Source organism: Pithys albifrons, chromosome 13 (genome assembly GCF_047495875.1).
Source record: "Pithys albifrons albifrons isolate INPA30051 chromosome 13, PitAlb_v1, whole genome shotgun sequence".
Taxonomy (NCBI): domain Eukaryota; kingdom Metazoa; phylum Chordata; class Aves; order Passeriformes; family Thamnophilidae; genus Pithys; species Pithys albifrons.
In genome coordinates this window covers 1,040,986-1,062,062 of record NC_092470.1, presented here as the reverse complement: position 1 = coordinate 1,062,062, position 21,077 = coordinate 1,040,986, and the positions used below count along the sequence as shown (strand labels likewise).

Genomic DNA, 21,077 nt, shown 5'->3' with positions numbered 1-21,077 from the left:
CTCAAGGTGTATCCATCCCTGCAGCCACATCTGGACCTCGGTCTCTAAGAAGGAAAACCAGAAGGGATTATGAATTTCAAAGCGGGTTGATGAAGCAGCACTGCCAGGTTAACTCCACACAGACAAACCCAGGATCCATCTCCGTCACCTGTTAAACAAGGAAAACCTCTTTGGCAGCAGAGGTGTAAATGTGAGAGTCAAAGCACTCCAGGGCTTCCTTGGGTTTGCGTGGCTCTTTTTCATTCCCTGCCATCCAAGTCTTTTACTAATTAGTTAATTCTTTGCAAATCCTTATCTTTGCTTTACACCTGGGGAAAATGGAGCACTGAGGAAGGATGGTCCTTGGTTAAACACAGCCCTGGAGAGATGAGTCCTAGGAGAGATGAGAACAAAGCCCATGTCTTTTGGCTCTTAGTCTTGTATCCCAAAGCCCTCTTTGTTCTGCACTTTCCAAATTTGCTCCTTTTGAAATGTAGAAATAGAAAGGTAAAACTCAAACACTACAATTGCCATTCACTCTTCCTACTCCTCCTTTTGGAGGATGTGCAGATACAGACATTGTGATTCCCTCCCTCATGAGTGCGAGAGAGAAGTCTTTGGAGACTGCCATGGGCAGTTATGGGTTTGGTTTTTCCTGGCACACAAGTGACTCAGAAGATTAATCCACAAATGCCAATGTCTCATCCTTAGAGTCCCAGTGCACAAAACAGCCATTACTGTCCTGGACTGGGCCCAGCACAGACAGCAAGAAAGGAGAGTGCAGGTCTGCCTCAGGGAAGAGTGATGGTGTGCTGGTTTAAAGGAGAACTGGCAGAAGAAATGAACCCAGCTCAAGAGAGATTATAAATTAGAGTTACAATTTAATACTACAGTAAATGCAATGGCACAAAGAGAAATTGGTTTAACCCACAAAACACAGAATTATAACCCAGCCCCCTGGGGGACAAAAACAGGGGGGTTTGGTGGCCCCTGTGCTGAGCCCCACGTGGTTCCTTCGAGTCCAAAGTAAAAGGAAGGGAAAAACCTGTTGGTGCAGATGATGTCACAGTCTGGTGGAGAGTGGTGGTCTCCTCCTGTCAAGGTTCTGCTCCTCCCCTGGATCCAACGAGTGGTCCCCAAGTCCCCAAAGCCCAAGATTCTCTCCCCTCAGGTGCAGGCGGGAGCCCCCAGTCCCTCCCCCAGGGCAGGGAGTTCCACACTGGATGATCTGACTCTGGGAGTCAGGGGGGATGTTGGAATCGTTGCTGGCCCATGAGCAGAGCTGAGCCCTCAGGTGGGTGTGGAGGTGCCAAGGACTCCCCAGAGGGGAGTTCTTCCAGCTCCTCTCCCAGGCTTCTTTCCCATCCAGCTCACACCCACACAGTGATAAAATGGTCCCAGCTGCTGAACTAGGACAGTTGCTTAGAAAAGGAGTAAAACTCTCCATAATGTTCTAGTGACCTGTGTCCTGCACCACAGCTCTGCTGGGTTTGCCAATACTTCTCTATTGCTATCAGCACCCTGCAGTGGTCAGAGGCACCTTGAGAAGTAAAACCATTTTACTGCCAAAAAGTGATCCTTCTAATACCACTCTGTCCAGCACAAAATTTGCCAACCTCACAGATAAAACTCACATGACTCCACAGCCTGAGCAAGGTCTGCATATTTGGCCCTGCAACATTAAGTTCCACAACAGCTCAAAAATGTGATGTGTAATTTATTCACAGCATCTCTGCTTCTAGCAGACAGCAGAGCTTTTCTCAACAGCTCACTATTTACTGCACAGGACACAGCAGGAAATGGCATTAAAACTTCACTCTGCATAGTCAGCTGTGCATTTGCCTCAGCACAGGCTGCTCACTCTTTGCTCTGGGACAATTCTGCTTTATTGCACAGCAATGGTATATGCATTATAATTTTTGACACCACTCATAAATAGTTGTTTGCTGTGGGATTTGGCTGTAGGACTTTCCACTTATTCCAGTAGAGAGGTGTAAATACTGAAAAAACCTGGGAAAAAATCCTTAGTAACTGGCCCTTAGGTTCAGTTTGATAATAACTAGTGGGATGAGGATTAAAAGGGGCAATTCTACTGAAACTAGAAAAATTGTGAACCCTAACAAAAAACTTACAAATAGACCTTTACCAAGAGATAGAACACACCCAAACTGGAAACTGGGCAACAATTGCAGTGATTTGACAGGCAAGGAAGTACAGTTTGTTAGTCAGAATAACATAGCAAGGTAGATAAACTTAAGAAATAGAGTTTCAAATCCTGGATTGACATTCAGAGTTGTTACTTCAAAAAACAAGAGCACTCAAAACTCCTTCACTCCAGGTAGGAACACAGTGGTTTGGGTGAGGATGTGCACATGTTTAGCCCCTTTTTTATTCACTTCATACAAGATGCAGACATTGCAAGAATGGCTACAGCTTCATTTTCAGTGTTGTCAAAGAATGTGGGACACTTTGCTGGTATATACTGGGGAGGCAACAGGTTGCCCTGCTACAAATCTCAGAGCCTGTAAAAGGAAACAAAAAAGAAAAGTAAAAACAGAGCATCAGCCCCCAAATAGCATCCTCCAGGAGCTGCTTCTGCATTGCTTTGGAGAACCTGCTGGACTTGTTACACTCACACCCCTTGGAGGTTAAAGAGGATGATAATAGTCAGTGAGTGTTAGAGGCTTTGATGTCACTGCCCTAAATACTCTGCAAACACAACACACCTGCAGCTCACCCAGCTCCTGGTGACAACTTCCCAAATCAAACAAAAAAAAGGAAAGCATTGTTTGTCCAGGAGTGACCTTGTCTGCCATCAAAGCAGAAAGGTGGTTTTTCACTCATCCCTAATAATTCATATTTTGACCATGAAAACTGGAATGGCATCCATTGCTACAGACTCACTACTGTTGTTATCATTGTCCCAGTGCTATCAGAGGCAATTCCCTGGAACATTTTATGGGTTTGGAGCAGACTGTGCTGGGATAACACAGTATCATTGTTTGAAACCCTAAAGGAGTGTTATTTACCTGATAATCTGGCAGCATCACAGCTCTGTTTTGCACTGCCATTTGCAGAAGTGTGGTGGTGTTATGCCATCAGGGTAGCTGGGGCTGTGCCTGAAGGAAGCTCAGTGCAAATACCTGTACAAATTGCTCAGTATCCATCTGGCAAGGCAAAGGTGGCTGTAGAGATGCTGTAGGAAACAGGCTTTAAGCCTTAATTACCCACACAGATACAGTCTGTCTCTGTAGAGGAAGCCTCTGGATGAAAGTCCAGTCCTCCAGTGTAAAGCATCCACTAATCCAAAAAAAGCTTCCTAAATTCCAAAGCTTTAGATTACAACAGACTAAACACCACACGTATCCTTGGCCTTGCCACTGATTCCCACTCCCAGTTGTGAGGACCCAGCTGGGCTCATCCATCTGGCACTGGAACTCAGGGCCACAGCTCAGCTTCGCCTGGCAGGTTTGAAACTGGGCTCCACTGCAGCACTGTTCAGTGAAGCTGCAGGCTACAACCTCACCCTAAACCATTAGCACCAGAATGACTGAGGCACCACCTCCAACTGGACTGTAAGAGCATTTGTAAGGAAAAAAATTCCAGGAATGCCGACTGTTGGCTCCAGCATAGCAGTTCTAATGAGCTCATCTAGATCCCTGTGAGTGGGGAAAACCAGGATTTTACCTGCAGAAGTTGGAAAAAGTTCCATTCCTCAGCCACTCAGGGCAAAGTAAGCTCTGCTGCTGCTGCCACCAGCCAGAACTTTGGCAGATATCATTAAGTTTACTCAGGCACAAGGTGCCAGGGAAAAAAACTGCCATTAGCTGCCACTTTCTCTAGTAATTTTCAACCAGAATGTGACAGCTGTTCTGACTGTGCAGCACCAAGTCAGTCCTGTATGTTCTGTGAGGTCACTATTTAACGAGTGCATTTGAAGCCTCTTATCAACCCAGTTTAGTCATGAGCTCAGCCCTGAACTTCGTTTTGGTGCCACAGTTACTGGACACTAATTGTACCTTTCCTTCCCAGCTGGCAGCCTTTATTTCTGCAGTGCACTGCCAGGACCTGTCCCTTCCCACCTGGCAGCCCTTATTTCTGCAGCGCACTGCCAGGACCTGTCCCTTCCCACCTGGCAGCCTTTATTTCTACAGGAAACTGCCAGGACCTGTCCCTTCCCACCTGGCAGCCTTTATTTCTCCACCACACTGCCTGGACCTGTCCTTGCCTCGTTAAGGACACACCCCTTGGTGCTGCCCCTTAAAAAGCTCCAGCCTTTCTCGTTGGTTCCTTCTTAACACAAGCAGCAGCTGGAAATTAGCCTGAAAAATCCACAAAAAGGGACTGCCCAGTTTTCCTGGGCACTGGGACATCTTGCATTCCTCTGCATCTAAGAGCTCTAACACCCCAAGGCATGCACAGCATTCCAGCCCCAGGACCAAGCCCCCAGGCAGCTGGGCATGGCTCTCTGTCTGCCACGCTGGTCCTATGCTGGCACAGGGCATTGATATGCAAACCCAGAAGATCACATATGCTAAATGAATAAATGCTAATGAATAAATGGATCCTGCAGCATCACTGTAGGGCAAACAACTGCAGAGCACAAGGGATGAAGGAAGACCTTGAGTGCTCTGACAGAATGAATGAGCACAAGTGGATGGCACAGGAAGGAATATGGGCAGAAAATCAGCTGTGGGAATTCTCCCTGTTCTCCTCAGCCTCAGCAGCAAAACCAGTGCAACCAGTGCAGGATATGCGACCCTTTGGCTTTGTGGTAACTCACTGCTTGAGTGGAGCAATCCCAACCTCTTTTGTTGTTTGCTGCTGCTCAGCTCCCAAGCAGCAGAGATGGCACAAGCACAGGGACTTCAGGGGCCACACATCTGGTACAGCTGGAAGCACTGCAGAGTCACAGGGGCTGGGGTGGCAGAGGGAAGATTTGCCTTTGGGGAGGAACAGGTCAGACAGCAGAGGGTAAAACTGGGGAACCAGCTGTGTCTCTCCTCCCCAGCAGGATGGTGCTTGGGTCAGACATGCCCTCAGCAACTGCAGGCTCAGCTGCTCAGAGCAATTGTCCTGCACACTGTGAGACATAACCTTGCCCAGCAGCTCCAGAGGTCTCTGACCCCACAAGCCTCTGACAAGTACAAGCCTTGCAAGTGAGAAGCAAAAAGTGGAAAGCTGGAGATAAACACTGCTTGGGACACACTTCCCAGGGCTTGGGACTGTTGCAAGAGGGCCATTTTCTGGGGGCTCCTTTTCTACATACTGTCAATTAAATACTGGAGAAGAGGGAAATAGTGGTGTCTTTCCATGCAGTTAATCTATTCCCAGGTACTCAGTGGGACTGCCTGGCTTTTTTCACCCAAGTAGATGACTTCCCCTGTTTGTGTCAATGAAATCATCTTCCTCCCCCTCAGATCCCACATTATCTCAAATCATAGAACAATTTTTGTTAGAAGGGGCATTAAAGGTTATCTATTTCAACCCCCCACTCTGAAATGAACAGGGACATCATCAGCTAGAGCAGGTTGCTGGGAGCCCTGTCCAATCTGGCTCTGAATGTCTCCTGGGGTGGGACATCCGCCACCTCCTGGGAAACCAGTCAGAATTATAAAATCATAGAATCAGTTGGGTTGGAAGAGACCTCTGAGATCAAGCCCTGGTGTTTCAACACCATTATTGTAAAAACTTTTTCCTTATATCCAGTCCAATCTACTTCTTCTGGTTTAAAAACAATGCTCCTTTTCCTACTGGTGCCAGTCCTATAAAAACATCAGTCACCACCTCTTTATAAGCTTCTTTAAGTACTCAAAGGCCATGTTAAGGTGTCCCCAGAGCCTTCCCTTCTGCAAGCTAAACAACCTCAATTTAAACCAATTCCAGCTAAGGAAGAGTGAATAGGAGGGAAAAGGGAGTGATGAAAGCAGAAAAAAGGACCAAAAATAACAGGTAGGTGACAGCCCAGGTGATCTTTGATGCCAGGCTCAACTTAATAATTAAGATCAGCACCAAACCCAGAGCATTTATATTGGTATGTCTAACAATCAGCAATGAAGTAAAAATATTTTGAGTATACAAAAAGCATCCACCATTGATTCTTCCATGCTCCATAGAACATTTTATCAGCTGAGATAGCACAGCATTAGACACAATAAATCCATCTCTAAACAAACAGATCATATGTATCTGTCTATAAATACATTTAAATGTTCAGAAGTTATAAGGGATCAAAGTTGGGGGGGGTTAAGTCAAAAATATATGAAACCTGAGAGATTATAATAGAGAGTGTTTTATTAAAGGCATATCTGAGGAAACTGGTTGAGATTGCAGGTGAGAAAGGTGAGAACATACAAGCCATTCTTGTCCTGGGAGAAAGCTGTGAGCTTTTTAAAGAATGCTGGGAATCCGCAGGGGAGGACATGGAACACTTGGCATACCTTGAGTTTCCAGAGTAAGGGAAGGCAACAGCAGATGCCACTTCATCAAAGCTGACCTGACAGCTTGTTTTATCCAAACAGAAGTCCATGCAGTGACTGCTTTTCCATTTGTCTCACTGAATCCTTGCTCCTAACCCAAAGAAATGGGCCAGTATTAACAAACTTTTGGAGAAGTTTAGAGAAGTCCATAGATTGTATCCAGTACAATTATCAAAAATTGTAGTAGTCTCTTTGTATATTAGGCTACCTCCTCTGAAGACCCCTGTTCTGAAGTTCTAACATCCTGGCCTCTTTGGTGAAATAAGGAGGTGGCTACAATATTTAGGGAGAAGGCAAAGAGCTGTTCAGCACTGCACTGACAGCTTGCCCAGAACAACAGCAGGTGTCCTTCTCCAAATAAACCCAGTCAGGCCTCTGTGCAGGGAGCAGCAGTCTGGTGTGTTCTGCTGATAAACCAGGAATGGCTCCATCCCCCCAGGGGTGTTGGGTGGTGGGAGAGGAGGCGAGGGCAGGGCTGGGTCCTGTGACCAGCTGAGCAGACAGGAGCCTCAACATGGACACAAAACAGCATTTAGATTAGCACCCTTTCTTTTTTTCCTATCCAGGGACTTCATCCTGGATAGAAAATATCCAGGGACTATCTAAGACAGACAGACACAAGACATGATAGATACAAGACAGACTACAGTGCCCACAGAGGGTACATAAGATCGTGCCCCTTCCCTCCACACAAATCTTCCCATGTGCAATCCCCAAAAAAATGACACTCCACACTCTGCTGAACCCTTCAGCTTTAAAAGATGAATTCCATGGGGCCTCTCTGATGCTCGTCTAGAGTGTCTTTATTGCTATTGCTACTTCACAATAGGTTGCTGCAGCTTTCTTTAAAAAATCCTGTCAGATGCTAATGACAGACTCTCTCTTCCTCTCCTGCTGCTCCCAGAAAGCTTTTTGGAGCTCTGTTTTACAGAGATCAGATGTGTGGGCCTTGGAGGGGGAAAAGGCGATAAACTTTCTCTCCTGACAGCCAATTACCCTCTGCTGGGGTTTTAATTTACTGACGTGGCTTTCCCTAACAGGTTTTATGGCACAGAGTTGATGTGCAGCTTTTCCCACACGGCTCTTCCCACCCATCACACTTATTAACCAGAGAGCCTCCCCAGTGTTCCCCAGCAGCAGGAATACAGCAGTTGTGTTTTTGCACACCATGTCCCTCAGCTGGCTCTTTCATTTCCTCTTTTCCAATATTATCACATTATGTGCCTTCTCCTTTTCCTCCTCACAAAGCTCTTTAACAGCTGCAGAGGGGGAGGGACCACTGTGCTCAGGAAACTCCACTTTGCAGAACGCTCCTCTCAGGTCCTGCTCTCTGCCTCTTCCCAGGCACTGAATGCCTCCAGGATCCAGGTTTGTTCTGCCTTCCCTTCCAGGGGCATCCTGACAGCAGAGCCTCTTGCCAGCTGCCCTGAGTGAGGGTCAGGAACCCACCTCTGCCTGGTGCTGCCATGGGGACACTGGGCACCCTCCTCCTCCTCTTCGTGCTGGGCTCCTTCTGTCTGGATGGTGAGTGACCTTTGCTTTCTCTGCAGCCTCAGGACAGCAGTGGCTCTGGGGCCAGGGGGGAGGACTGTGGGATCAGCTCCCAGCAAATTCCTGACCAGCACCTCGGGAGGTTGCAGAATTAGGAGGGTGCATGAAATGTGTTATTCGAGTGTTGTTTTGGTATCAGCAAATGCACTATATGGATGTGGGCAGACAGTTAAGTTGGATATAAAATGACAGAACTGTAGGAGATAACAATGATAAACACTGAATAATACCCCTTTAGATGTTCCCAGGATTATCTGTGATGGGAAAAGCAGATGTTGTGCTGAGGGAAAAATGAACCATGACATGAACCCTAAATAAGACAGATCTCATTCCTCTACAGTGCCTGCTCAGGTTCCTGCATTTTACAAAGTTCCTCCTTTCTGATTTTCTTATTAGCATGTAAATAGTGTAAAGTAAGATAAATATCTGCTATAAAAAGCAAACATCCGTTTTCTTTAGCCTTCAGGATTTCTTCCCCATGTTTTAGCCAACAGCAGCATGAAATGGTGCATTTACTGTGGGATCTTCTTCAGGGAGAGACTCCCCTGGAGGGTTCTCAGAGGGACTGGCAGCAACCACACCCAAAGAGCACACCTTTCCCTTTATTACCTACTGTTAGTTTTATCCTTCAGTCATTGAAAGGGAACTTTATAAAACATTTGCTTTCTAACAAAGGATGAGGGCCCACTTTAGAGTCTGACTTTATACACTTTTAAACCCTTTATTATTTCTTTTTCATTTGCATTAATTGCAATGTATTGAAAGCCTTTAAAATACAGTAAATGCACTGCTACTTCCACTGGAAGAATAAGCATTCCAATCTAGCATGGTTATGAAAATCCTCTTGCTCAAGAGTGTGCTGAAAAGAAACAAGTAATCTCAGAGCAGAGACTGGGACTGTCTCGTTGTTGCTTCTTGCCTGCTCTTTGCTAATCACAGAAGGACACTTGGTATGTCACTGTTGTCCACATAAGTTATTTGTGAGAGGGTGAAGAACTAAAATCCCAACACATGCTACAATATTATTTCTAAACAAATGCTATTTCAACAGTTATTACAATAACTGAAGTCAGTTACTACAATAACTGAAGTCACTTAACATGCCTCATGTTACATTTTGCAATTTAGACAGTGGACTTGCCTGTATTTCTGTCTTTGCTTCTTTTCTGTGGAAAGCACTCCAACAAATTGGTCATTGCACAGAAAACAAACAACAAAACACAGGATGATTAATTATTCATTTCATGTGTTTAAATTAGACCACGTAAAAGGCAAAGTTTGCACAGGGCAGTGAGTGAACTCTGGGGTTTCTTTCATGGAATTGTTTAATGGTCACACTCCCACAGGGAAAACCAACTCACTGAAGGATGTCCCTGCAGGTTCTGTGGCCACTGCCCTCCTTGTCACAGCAGAGTGTGGTGAATTCAGGGCAGCTGAAACCACTTCCTGGCTCAGGATCCTCCCCAAGGTGTTTGTTCTGTTGCTCAGGATCCTCCCCAAGGTGTTTGCTCCATTGCTGCTTCCAGGACACAAAAATCCTCCAGCCCCACATTAGGGCTCCTCCATCACTGCTGTCCAAATCCTTTGCATAAGAGCATCACTGTCCCTCTGCAGCATCTCTGGTGGTCGCTGCTATCTGGGGGAAAAGCCACTTTGGAGGGAAACTACATTTCCATTTCTCCCATCTCTGAGAGGAAAAAGAGGAGTTTGAAACCTGCCCACTGCCAGGAAGGGCACATAGAGCTGAACCTGAATGTCAGGGAATTGTGTTTTCATTGGGTGCCATCTGCTTAACGTGTAGATTGTTACCAGAAGATATAAAAACTTCCCAAGACCCCCTCATTTTTGTTTAAATCTCCGTTTCCCACGAGTGCTGTGGCGAGCTGGGAGCAGTGCACGGCTGACACCTGGTGGTGTGTGACACAGACAGTGACCTTTAGTGCTGGCGATTAACTCACAAAGATCGGGACAGGATGCCATTTTACAAGGAATTATTCATCACTAAGAACAGATAATCATTTCTTCAAGGGATTCACTGCTGAACAAATAGTTTTTTCGAATTAAGTCCTGGCTCATTATTCTGCATCAAGTTTATTAGGGGAGGCAGTGCCTGGAAATCTGAGCTGTGCCCATCAGACACGAGGGCCAGACGGTTTGATGTGCAGACCAGACAACCAGGATTGCTAAAAGCAGGTCGCAGAGAAAAAACTAATTACAAATCCAGAATTAGCTTTCTGCAAATATCCTGCAGTTTCTGCTGCTTACTCTCTGTTTAGCAAATACTCTCCAGGCTAAAATATGGACAGCAGAAATACAGTGAAAACATCTTTAACAATTCCAACAAGAGCTCCTTGTCTTGCTGGCAGCATTCAGGGACCAAATGACAATTTATTTATGTTTGAATTATAGCCATCTTCCCTGTGCAACAGTGGGCATGTATGTTCAAAAACTCCAACAAACAAAACCAACATAGAAGGCCACCAAACCACACACCAAAATAACTTTATTCAAAATTCTCTCTTTAGCTACCCCCAAACTTCTAACCTATCCTTATAAACACAGAACGATTCCTTCCTGGAATGTGGCCCCCTTTTCTGCACAATATCAAATTTAGCTCTTCCTTGATGGCTGGAACAGGGACCTGAGCGAGAAGCAGCATCTCTCTGGCTTGATAAGCTTCTGATTAGGCAGTTTGCATCGAGAATAAATGTCATATTGAAATATCACCTGGTACTGGGGCTCTTATAACAACTTGCAGGAGGTACAAAGCAAGTGTGAGTCAAAAAACAAACTGCCCCAACAAACACAGATACATTCATCCAAATTCGTTTTCCCAAACAGCTTGGGAAGTACTTGAGAAGCCTTTTCTGAGGAACAGTGTCATGGTTAAGGATGTGTGACCAAATCTGGGCTCCCAGTGCCAGAGCATATGCTGGTCCTAAAGGAATTAAATCAGGCCTGGTGTTTTATCTCAGCCTTTCCACAGAGCTTGACTAAAAGCTGTTCCTAGATGTGAAATCTCTGTTTGATAATGTTTCCTTTTACATCTCTCCACTCTCTTACTGGATCAGAAACAATTTCTTGGGATTTTTTTTAACCTGAGTTGGATTCAGAGGAACCAAGTTTTGAGAGCCCCAGAAAATGCACAGCCCAGTCCTCATGAAATTCAGGCAGCTTCTAGAAATGCACACAAATTTTATTTGATACTGGTCTTTGGATGACTGCCTTTCTCTGCATCTCATGGATGTGCTACAACATAGAAAGCTCAGCACAAATTTAAAATGCTTGCGGGGACAGTGGGTTTTGCTGTGTGGAATTGCTCTGGGGATGATGAAGCAAATATGCTGTAGGCACTCTGCCCTCATTTCTGCAATATCTACAGTTGAATTAAGTGGTCTTTCCTATGGAAGAATCACTCTATCCATTGGATTAGAATCTGCTTTCATCACCACCTGTGGCCATCACCCCACAGAGCTCAACACCAGCACAGTCTCTCTGGGTCAGTTCTGTTGGCAGGATCTCACCAGGACCTCAGTCACCAGTACCATCAGGTGGTCAATATGGTGTGAAAAGTCCACTTTAAAAGGCACATGCAAGAACATGAGAGCAGATTCAGCTCCCTCTGGGGTTGTACCCAGGGCTGTTCTGCTCCATGGACAATGTTCAGACTTGTTTGCTGGAGATACTCTATTTTGTAATCACTGGACTCCAGCTTTGGCAGTCTGAGATTTATGGTATTTCTGCTGCTTCACAAGTCAAGTTTCACTTCTACATAAAACAAGGCTTAAATACTGCCTTGGGTTTTCAGATTCTGAAACAGAAACATCAGTAGCTACCAAAGAGTCCCCAGTCATTAAAAAATCTTTATGACTCCTTCAGCCTGAGCCCCTGGTTTTCCCTCCATAAATCAGAGCCTTTAAATTTGTACATGTCCTGCAACTCTGTCTCCTACAGCACTGAAGAGAGAAGTCACAGCTGGACCTCTGCCTTTGGATCACAGAATAATTCTTCCTCTGCTATTAAGACGGTGGTTTCCACTTCTGAGTGTAATCAGAATAAATTTGAGCTTCACATTTTACTGTGAAAACCCCCAAAGGGTTCCAATTGATCTGTGCTCAGCAGAGCAGATGTTGGTGCAGGCAGCACATCCTTCTGCTCACACAAACTCACAGTCTTTAGAAATCAAAAGCCCTCATTACTCCATGAGGCTGATGTGATGCCCAGGGGCTCTGTGATCCCTCCATCATGTCACTTTGGTGTCCCGTCTGCAGTCCTGTCATTTTATGCTTTACAGGGAGCACAGCAGCAGATGCTGAAGAAAAGCTCATGAACCATCTCCTGAGTCCTGACAGGTACAACAAGTTAATTCGCCCAGCTGCCAACTCCTCCCAGCTGGTGTCCATAGAGCTGCAGGTGTCCCTGGCACAGCTCATCAGTGTGGTGAGTTCAACCCAGGCTATGCCTTTTCATTCATTACTACCTGCACAGCACTCTGACAGTCATATTGGGATTGCAGTGTCCCTGCTCTTTTCTCAGTTGTGTAATACTATTTAATAGGCAGAGCTCATTCATGCTGTTGGCTAGTTTTGTACCACAGGAGCAGCTACAACAGGGAGATCAATCTATGCCTAAGCAATGAAGGACAGTGGCCAGATCTCCATCCAATAAAATTCCACTGATGTAAAATTCAAGATCACTCCACAGGTTTCAGTGCAGCTACCGGAAGTTCCCTCAGCTCGTGATCCACCCTGGAATGTGCCCACAATTCTGAACCATCTACTTCTTGCTTCAAAGAAGTGGTTCAATGGCCTGAAAACAAGCTACAAAGCCAATCAAAATCTCGTGACATCAGGCATTACAGCAAAGAACAGTGGAATGTTGTAAGTAAATAGACAAGATAGCTCTGGCTGGATGCTTAAAACAGTCCTCATGCAGGCAACTCCTCACATTCAATAAAAATGACTTCAATGGCTCTCAAAGACATTTCCCTCCCCAAGGAGAGCATGTTCTTCCAAGGTACAAACACGTCCTGGCCAGGAGAGGTTAGCATGAACTGCAGTGGGAACAGGAGCCAGCACACAAGTGGGAATAATTTCCTGGATCAGGGCCTTTCTCTCTGCTGCTCTCTGCCAGATGACAAGGACACAGAGTCTGGGGCAGGGCTGGGGACTGGGCTGCTGCAAACCTGCAGACATCTGAAGAATTTACATTCTGAAATTGAAGGGGAGATGAGAGAGGCGCAGATGGAACAAAAGGGAAACTGTATGAACAGTTGAGGTTTCATACACATGTGCAGGCTGGATATAATATATATCTATTTATATACTTATACAGAGAATATAATGCCATGTACACCAGGTGACTCCTGCAGAACTCCAGCTGGACAGAGCCATTCCTCCCCACATACTGCACTGCCACCACTAGCACAGTGTCCACAAACCTGCAGATTCTGGGCATAAAAAGTGACCAGAGGCCCCAGTGATCAACAACCTAAGCAGAGCAGATAATGGGCAGGGATCAAGCATAGTTCAGGCCCCATCTCTCTATATCCTCAGTCTTCAAGCAGAACACAAAATTAGTCATTTCATAGACTCTAACAATCTTCAGGATCAGAGAACGAGCTTGTTTTCCTGCAGAAATCCTCCTGACAGGTCTGCTGCAGAGAGGTTTCTCCTCTGAACTGCTCTGCAGAGGGACAGCAGCTCCCTAGAACAGAGCCTGTCAGCTGAGAGCTTACATGGCCAACTTTATATCAACCTCACACAAGCCCATGGAGGCCCTCCCAGTGGCCAAATGTACTTTCTGTACTGTAAATCACAGGTGGAGAAGTGGAGTGGGGGAAGGAAACCAGCTTGGCAGGGTGGTGGTTGTCCCCAGAGAACCACACTCATTCCTGCCACAACTGTTCTTGTTAAAGGGCATCTGGAGCTCTGCACTTGTGGGGTCACTGTTGGTCATCACTGTGGATACAAGACTGACCATCTCACCTACAGAGAAATGCCTGTCTCAAAATACACTGAGCAAAACCATGCTGCACAATTGGAGATGTGCTCAAACCCCACTGAATAAACCCTGTTACTGCAATAAAGATTTTACAGGCCAATTTTTGTCTCTGTTTTTGGCTGCAGAACGAACGGGAGCAGATCATGACTACCAACGTCTGGCTGAACCAGGTAACCAAACCTAACCAAACCCACAGAGACTTCTCTAGCAAACCACAAATGCCTTCACTCCATGGGAGGATTGGTGTGTTAGTGGTGCTCTGGATATTCCCATCAGCAGTTACAATTCTTCCCTTAGGAGTGGATTGATTACCGGCTGGCTTGGAAACCCTCGGACTACGAAGGGATAAACAAGCTGAGAATCCCTGCAAAACACATCTGGCTGCCAGACATTGTGCTCTACAATAAGTAAGTTTACCTTCTGTTGTTTGTGCAGACAATGGACAAAATTCTAACCAAAAAACAAGCACCGAAGTAGGTTTGATAAAATTCTTGAACTGAATATTGTAACTTTTACAGAGTATCAGCTGTACTGGCCTCAAAGATTATTTCTGTAGCTGACAGTTTTGTTTTTCTTTGGTTTAGGTCTCTAGCAAAGCCTTGAAGTGGATGATATAATTTTTTTGGGGGGGGGAGGGAAATATGAAAATTTATACTTTTGTGATATTTTGAAAACCAATGAATTCACAAACACATGATGATTTATGAATTTACACAGATGGGAAACCCAGGAAGTTTATATATAACTGAGTTAAGTCCTTGGAATCCTACTACTGGAAATCAGATTTGATGAACACTTAAAACTAGTGTATTAGTCACAAAATAATTCAGCCAGTGGATTAGGATGTAGCCTGTCTGCTCAAAGCTTGTTCTGGTAGATTGTGCCCCTGCCCTCTGCTCCTTTCTTCTGCTCCCTAAGTGATACCATTTAATGATTTGTAAGAATAAAAAGAAACAGTTTTAAAAGGTTTCTTAAATGTACAGGAACAAGCCTCACCATAGTGGATTTTTATAACAGTACAAACTTCAAATTGAAATTTTAGATAAAGGACAACCACCTGTGACTTCCTGCTGCTGAAACAGAGTTTCCTGGGCATCAGTCAGTGCTCAGGAAAACACAAAGCACATCCCCATGTATGTCCTGTAGTCTCTGAGGCAGCACCAGCCTCTGTGCCACAGCTGAGCAGGGGCAGCCACACAAGCCCAACCCCTGCTCAGCCCAGAGTGTGCCCAGCACACTGTGTGGTAGGATGCTAAAGCTAACTCAGGGAGACACAGATAGGTGAGAAGATACTATTTATTTATCAAAAAATAGCTATTTTATTGGCAGTGAACTAACGACCCCCCTGTGCTGCAGCCACTCACTGCTGCATCTGGTTGTTCCCCTGCCCACAGGAATTACCTGTGGGGTCCCAGCTCAGTGCCAGTCCCAGCTCAGTGCCAGGCACTCAGAGTCCCTCCAAGGGGAGCCCTTTCCAGAGACAAAGGACACTGATCCTCAGAACAGCTCCACATGTGCCAAGTCTTGGGTACTTGTAGCACTGCCCTCTTAGAAAAAAAAATCAATCTTAGCACTGAAATAACTCCATTTTCCATGATGTCTTGTCAGCACACAAGGATATTACCTAAGGATAATTGAGAGGTTAAACAGCCCTAAGCTGCTTGCCCAGAAACATTGGGCAGGAGAAGATCCTGATCACTGACTGTTAATGATCTTCTCCTTGAATTAAGGAAGACCCTCACCCTAACCCTAACCCATAGAAGACTCACTCCCCTGGTGGAAGCTCAGCAGCTGGAAGAGACACAAAGCCAGGATTATTTGTGGGCACTCAGAACAGAGTGACTTGTCTGTTCTGGGTTTGTAATGAGCAAACATTAAGTGCAGTGATGTAACAAATTAAGAACCACATAATCACATTTCCTCTGCCTGCACTCTCCTGCATTTCTAATGAATGCTGCTCATCCTTGTTTCCTCATCCAAGTCACTTAAGAGTGCTCTGTGCCCTCAGCACTGGCTGTGTCCCAGGGCAAAGGTGCCTCCATCAGCTGGACTCATTCCATTTTCCCTCAGCCTTCAGAGATGCAGTGAGCTGTAGGGACTTTAATAAACATTTACACAACACTCTGCTTTCTCTGGATGAACCAAAGGAGTGTATTTATTATTTAATGATAATTTTACAAAGAGCTCTTCCATGATAGCGAAAAATGCTTTGAAATAAATAACTACTCAGAATCTTTTTGTCTTTTTAGCAGCAAGGTATTCATTGACAACGTTGGAGGCAAAACCAGTTCATACTGGGCAAAAACTTGCCTCACTTGTTTGTGTAAAATGAGCCATTTATAGACTTAAGTTCATAGTTAACACCTTCTAATTTCCATACTAATGACTGGGTGAAATCTTGGGCAGAGCTTTCTTTTTGGCTTGAAATTTGGGTGGTGGTCTCCTGAATTCATCCCTCGGGGGGTCTTGAAGCATCTTCATCACTGTTGGATTTCTGCCTTTTCTTTGTTCAATGACATGACCTGTAAAACTTGTAAAATCGTGGCTTTAACTCATGAGATTAGCTCAGTTGGTTAAAACTTGGCTGTAATGATGCCAAGGTCATGGGTTCAATCCCCTGTGTGGGCCATTGACTTAAGTGTTGGAGTCGATGATCCTTGTGGGTCCCTTCCAACTCAGAATAGTCTGTGATTCTGTGAAAATCTTGGATCTTACCATTTCATCCTACTGAAGTGTCCAGCTTACTTTAATGTACGGCTTCTGACCCATGGCATGCTGGTCTCTTTAATTGCTGGACAGGGTGTACCAGAACAAAGTGACTCCAGCACCTCATGCTGTTCATGAGTTAAGCAGCCTTGCTATGCAAACATTTTGCAAAGCAGAATTAGAAATTTCACAAAACTAGGGGCTATTTTGGTCTCTTTTCTCTTTCATCCGTTTTGGCCTGGGTTTGCCCTCTCAGTGCTCTGCTCTCTCCCCCTGCTCAGTGCCGACGGCACGTACGAGGTGTCCCTGTACACCAACGCCATCGTCAAGCACAACGGCAGCATCCGCTGGCTGCCCCCGGCCATCTACAAGAGCGCCTGCAAGATCGAGGTCAGGCACTTCCCCTTCGACCAGCAGAACTGCACCCTCAAGTTCCGCTCGTGGACCTACGACCACACAGAGATCGACATGGTGCTCAAGACCTCCATGGCCAGCATGGATGACTTCACACCCAGTGGGGAGTGGGACATAGTGGCACTGCCAGGGAGGAGGACTGTAAATCCCCAGGACCCCAGTTATGTCGATGTGACATATGACTTCATCATTAAAAGGAAACCTCTTTTTTATACCATCAATCTTATCATTCCCTGTGTGCTAATTACATCCTTAGCCATTCTGGTGTTCTACTTGCCCTCAGACTGTGGGGAAAAAATGACCTTGTGCATTTCTGTGTTGCTTGCCCTGACTGTGTTCTTGCTGCTGATCTCCAAAATTGTCCCTCCAACGTCTTTAGATGTTCCACTGATCGGGAAGTACCTCATGTTTACCATGGTGCTGGTGACCTTCTCCATAGTCACCAGTGTGTGTGTGCTCAACGTCCACCACAGGTCTCCCAGCACCCACACCATGCCCCCCTGGGTGAAGGTGGTGTTCCTGGAGAAGCTCCCAGCCTACCTGTTCATGAAGCGCCCAGAAAACAACCCTCCCCGGCAAAAGCCATGCAACTGCAAGAAGACCAAAGCAGAACAACCTTGTGTGGAGTCAGCTGACTTCTACAAGAACTCCACCTATTTCTTGAATACAGCCCCTGCCAAAAAATATGAGATGAAAGCCTCTGAGACACTTGACAATGTCAGCAGTCACCGAGATTTCAGGTTAAGAACAGGCACGAAATTTTCTCCTGAGGTCCAAGAAGCAATTGATGGAGTCAGTTTTATAGCAGAGCACATGAAAAGTGACGACAATGACCAGAGTGTAAGTAAAAATGACATATCCTCCCTGTCTTTCCAAACCTTGTCTTCTGTCCTTCTCTGTAACAAGCTCTTCCTCACAAAGCATGTCTGAACTCTCAGCTTTGCAGAGAGATTCTAGATATAGCTTATAAGAGGAAATTGCTTTTGCTGTTAAAGAACTTAATGAAGAGCAATTTGGTAACTACAAATACTCTCCTGATAAGTAACATGGCTATTTCTACCAAGAGAGTTTGTTGATTGCCCAGTAAGTCATGAGACACCCTTGGAAAATCTGTGTTGTCACATTAGAGTAGTGGTTGGCAGGGAAAGGAAACAATATTCAGTTCCAGGTTAGAAAAAGAGTATTTTTCTCCATTTTATTCAGTAAAAATGTTATTCAACCCATGTCCAGACCAAGTGTGCCAGAAACAAAGCACCTGCAGCTCAGGATGACTGGGCACAGCAGGATTGAGGCAAACTGGTACAGGGCCTTTGCAAACACCCTCTCTGGGCTAACACACCTTTGTATAGATGGCAAACAATGGGTAGGATTGAAAACCTAATGTTAGCAGAGCTTTAATCAGACTTATAGGTTACAGGAACTGCTTTACCCAGGACACATTAAGCAGTGCTGCTCCTGCCCTGTTCTCATGCCCTGCTCACAGGACACCGGAGCTGATAGAACACCTGTGAATAGGGCTTGGAACACTGAGATGTTCCCAGTTTTGTTCAGACAGGCACCCATGGTTGGGAAAACCCCCCTTCCTCCCTCACAGAGTCCTCTCTCTGAGCCAGAGCCCAGTCAGATTCCAGGTTCTCTCTTCCTGCTATGCTTCCCCTCCCTCAAAACAGGAAGATTAAATACAGTCTGGTGTCTGATCTTGCAGGAGTCCCTTGAGGATCATCCTGCTGAGCAGTCCATGTTTCCTATTAGCTGAAATTACTGTCAATATAAATCCAGAAGGTCAGCTGTTAACACTGGACATGAGCTCGTGAATGCTGAAGCTCAACAGGAGCAGATTCACAGAGCAGGGAAAAGTCTTCCTGTGGCTCAGAAATTCTTGCAAGAACATGTTGCACACTAAAGGATCTACAGAGCTTCCACTTGATATTAAGAACAATTTCCAAGGATATTTTATACATTAAAAATTTATTTAATGCTTTTCACATGGGGTCCTCCAATACTATAGGCAACTTTTCTAGATTCATCTTTATTCTCTGCTTCCTTCATCACCACAATCTGATAACAACTCTTCATGTACATTTATACAGTCTGATTTCACAAGTGTTCAATTCCCGTTAGCAGCAGTTGAAAACTAGACATGCACTGAAGGAAAATTAGGTAATGTTCTAATAGAAGACATGAGACAATTGAAAAGATTGGTAAAGTCATTGCTGTGAGGACATCCCACATGTAACTAGAATCAATGAGAGAGGAAAAAATATTCCTGGGATGCAAATGAAGATTGATATCTTCCCCTTTTACAATAATAGCCTGACAGTTGCTTCAGTTTGAGGCAGAATCTCAGGCCAATGCTTTCACAGACAACACAAGCAAGGCAAAAAGGGATTTTACTAAAAGCAACAGTACTAACATGCTTTAAAATCCTTGATTAAGATGACTGCTGATAAGAAAAGAACTCTGAAGCTAACCTTGTTGAACAGCAGGAAACACCATCTATTTTTGCTCACCGAGATGAATAGCAACTGCAAACTAAAATTAAAGAAAAAAAATCCTTAATTGGATTATTCTGAGAGTCCTTCAGGACTGGCTTCCACCAGGCAACCACACTCAGTATCTCACCCTTCCAAGAAAGCTGGGAAATATTCTCTGTGTTTTTCTCCATTCTCAAAATGGTTGGGAGAGAAAAATCCCTTCCCAAGCCTAAAGTCAGGTTATCACTGAACCTTGAGATTTGTTTCCTTTTGTTTACATAGACAAAAACTCTCATTAGCAAGAGGAAGACAAAAAGAATATGATAAATTGCTAATATCTTTAATTGACTTTTTCTTCCAGGTCATTGAAGATTGGAAATATGTTGCTATGGTAGTGGACAGGCTATTCCTCTGGATATTTGTCCTTGTTTGTGTCCTGGGGACTGTTGGATTATTTCTGCAACCACTTTTTCAAAACCACACTGTTGCCATGAACCCTTAGCTGTCATTTAAAGCTCTCAATATTTAGACAAATATTGGGTCTTCTTCTGCTCTCAATTCCACTCCACTAATTCCACAGAGATGCCAAGTGAGTTGTACCTACCTCCCTTAGAGCAGGGAAAAGGAAAGTAGAACTTGGCTTACTGTGATAAGAAAAAAAAACAAACTGAAAACTAATTATTTTTTCGAGTAAGTCCAGTACTTCTGGTGATATCTTGGCCCTTTTTTCAATTATTTGAAGTTTGGATACTACAGAGAAAAGCTTTTACTGTACAACATGCCATCCTGGCATATTACTATTATTATTATTATTATTATTATTATTATTATTATTATTATTATTATTATTATTATTAAAATACATTGCCCTGGAAAGGATACTTTCTTTCCTTAGAATACTTCAATTCTCCTGTTATAAAGAAGGTATTGCTGTGAAATTCATTTCCTTCAAATGCATCAGAACAATTTGTGTCTGATTTCTAAAGAGCTTTCCAAGTGGGTTTGATACTTAAATCTGACCTGAGAAATAAACCCATCCTCCTGGGGTGACCACTGCAAGGTTTCTCACCTTGCCATCTCTGATAGCAGATCAATCAGCAAAGGCCAAATTAATGTATATAAACAAACATGTATATAATATCCTGTTCACTGGTGAAATATAAATAAACCATAAATTTTTCCTTTATATAGATTTGGTCCTCAAATATGCCTGTAACTTTCAGAGCTCCTGTGTCTGGGACTCATTTACACCTTAATGAATGTCAGGGTAAGAGCTCAGGAAAGCAACTGGAGAAGACAACTGTGCGAGGCAGCAAGAATGGGAGACCCCTGAGAACACACAGACCTGTGTGTTTTTCTGGGGAGATTTTCATGTGGATTTAAGTGCAATCCTCAACAAACTAGCCAGGAAAGCACACAAGGCATGTGGAATCTCCAAGTCTTTGGCAAAGGCAGGTTGAGGTCATGGGAC

General features: G+C 44.6%; 1 protein-coding gene across 2 annotated transcripts; it reads left to right on the top strand.

The window, feature by feature from the left end:
• The first annotated feature begins 7,689 nt into the window (after positions 1-7,689).
• CHRNB4 (cholinergic receptor nicotinic beta 4 subunit) lies at positions 7,690-20,371 on the top strand. 2 transcript variants are annotated; one of them, XM_071568629.1, is made up of 6 exons: positions 7,690-7,982; positions 12,304-12,449; positions 14,138-14,182; positions 14,310-14,419; positions 17,000-17,972; positions 19,968-20,371. In XM_071568629.1, exons 1-6 carry the CDS (start codon positions 7,925-7,927, stop codon positions 20,106-20,108), a joined length of 1,473 nt encoding a protein of 490 aa, XP_071424730.1. In that variant the 5' UTR covers positions 7,690-7,924; the 3' UTR covers positions 20,109-20,371. The 2 variants fall into 2 exon arrangements, with proteins under 2 accessions (XP_071424730.1, XP_071424731.1); XM_071568630.1 differs by lacking the exons at positions 7,690-7,982; positions 12,304-12,449 and adding an exon at positions 12,880-12,889 and having other exon boundaries at positions 13,927-14,182.
• The last annotated feature ends 706 nt before the right edge of the window (positions 20,372-21,077 follow it).

What these genes read in the sequence shown, in the direction of transcription:
- CHRNB4 (XM_071568629.1), top strand. Translation starts at nt 7,925, where the DNA reads ATGGGGACACTGGGCACCCTCCTCCTCCTCTTCGTGCTGGGCTCCTTC. An exon ending in TGGCACAGCTCATCAGTGTG is followed by an intron (nt 12,450 to 14,137) that starts GTGAGTTCAACC and finishes TTTTGGCTGCAG; the next exon opens with AACGAACGGGAGCAGATCAT. An exon ending in GTGACGACAATGACCAGAGT is followed by an intron (nt 17,973 to 19,967) that starts GTAAGTAAAAAT and finishes TTTTTCTTCCAG; the next exon opens with GTCATTGAAGATTGGAAATA.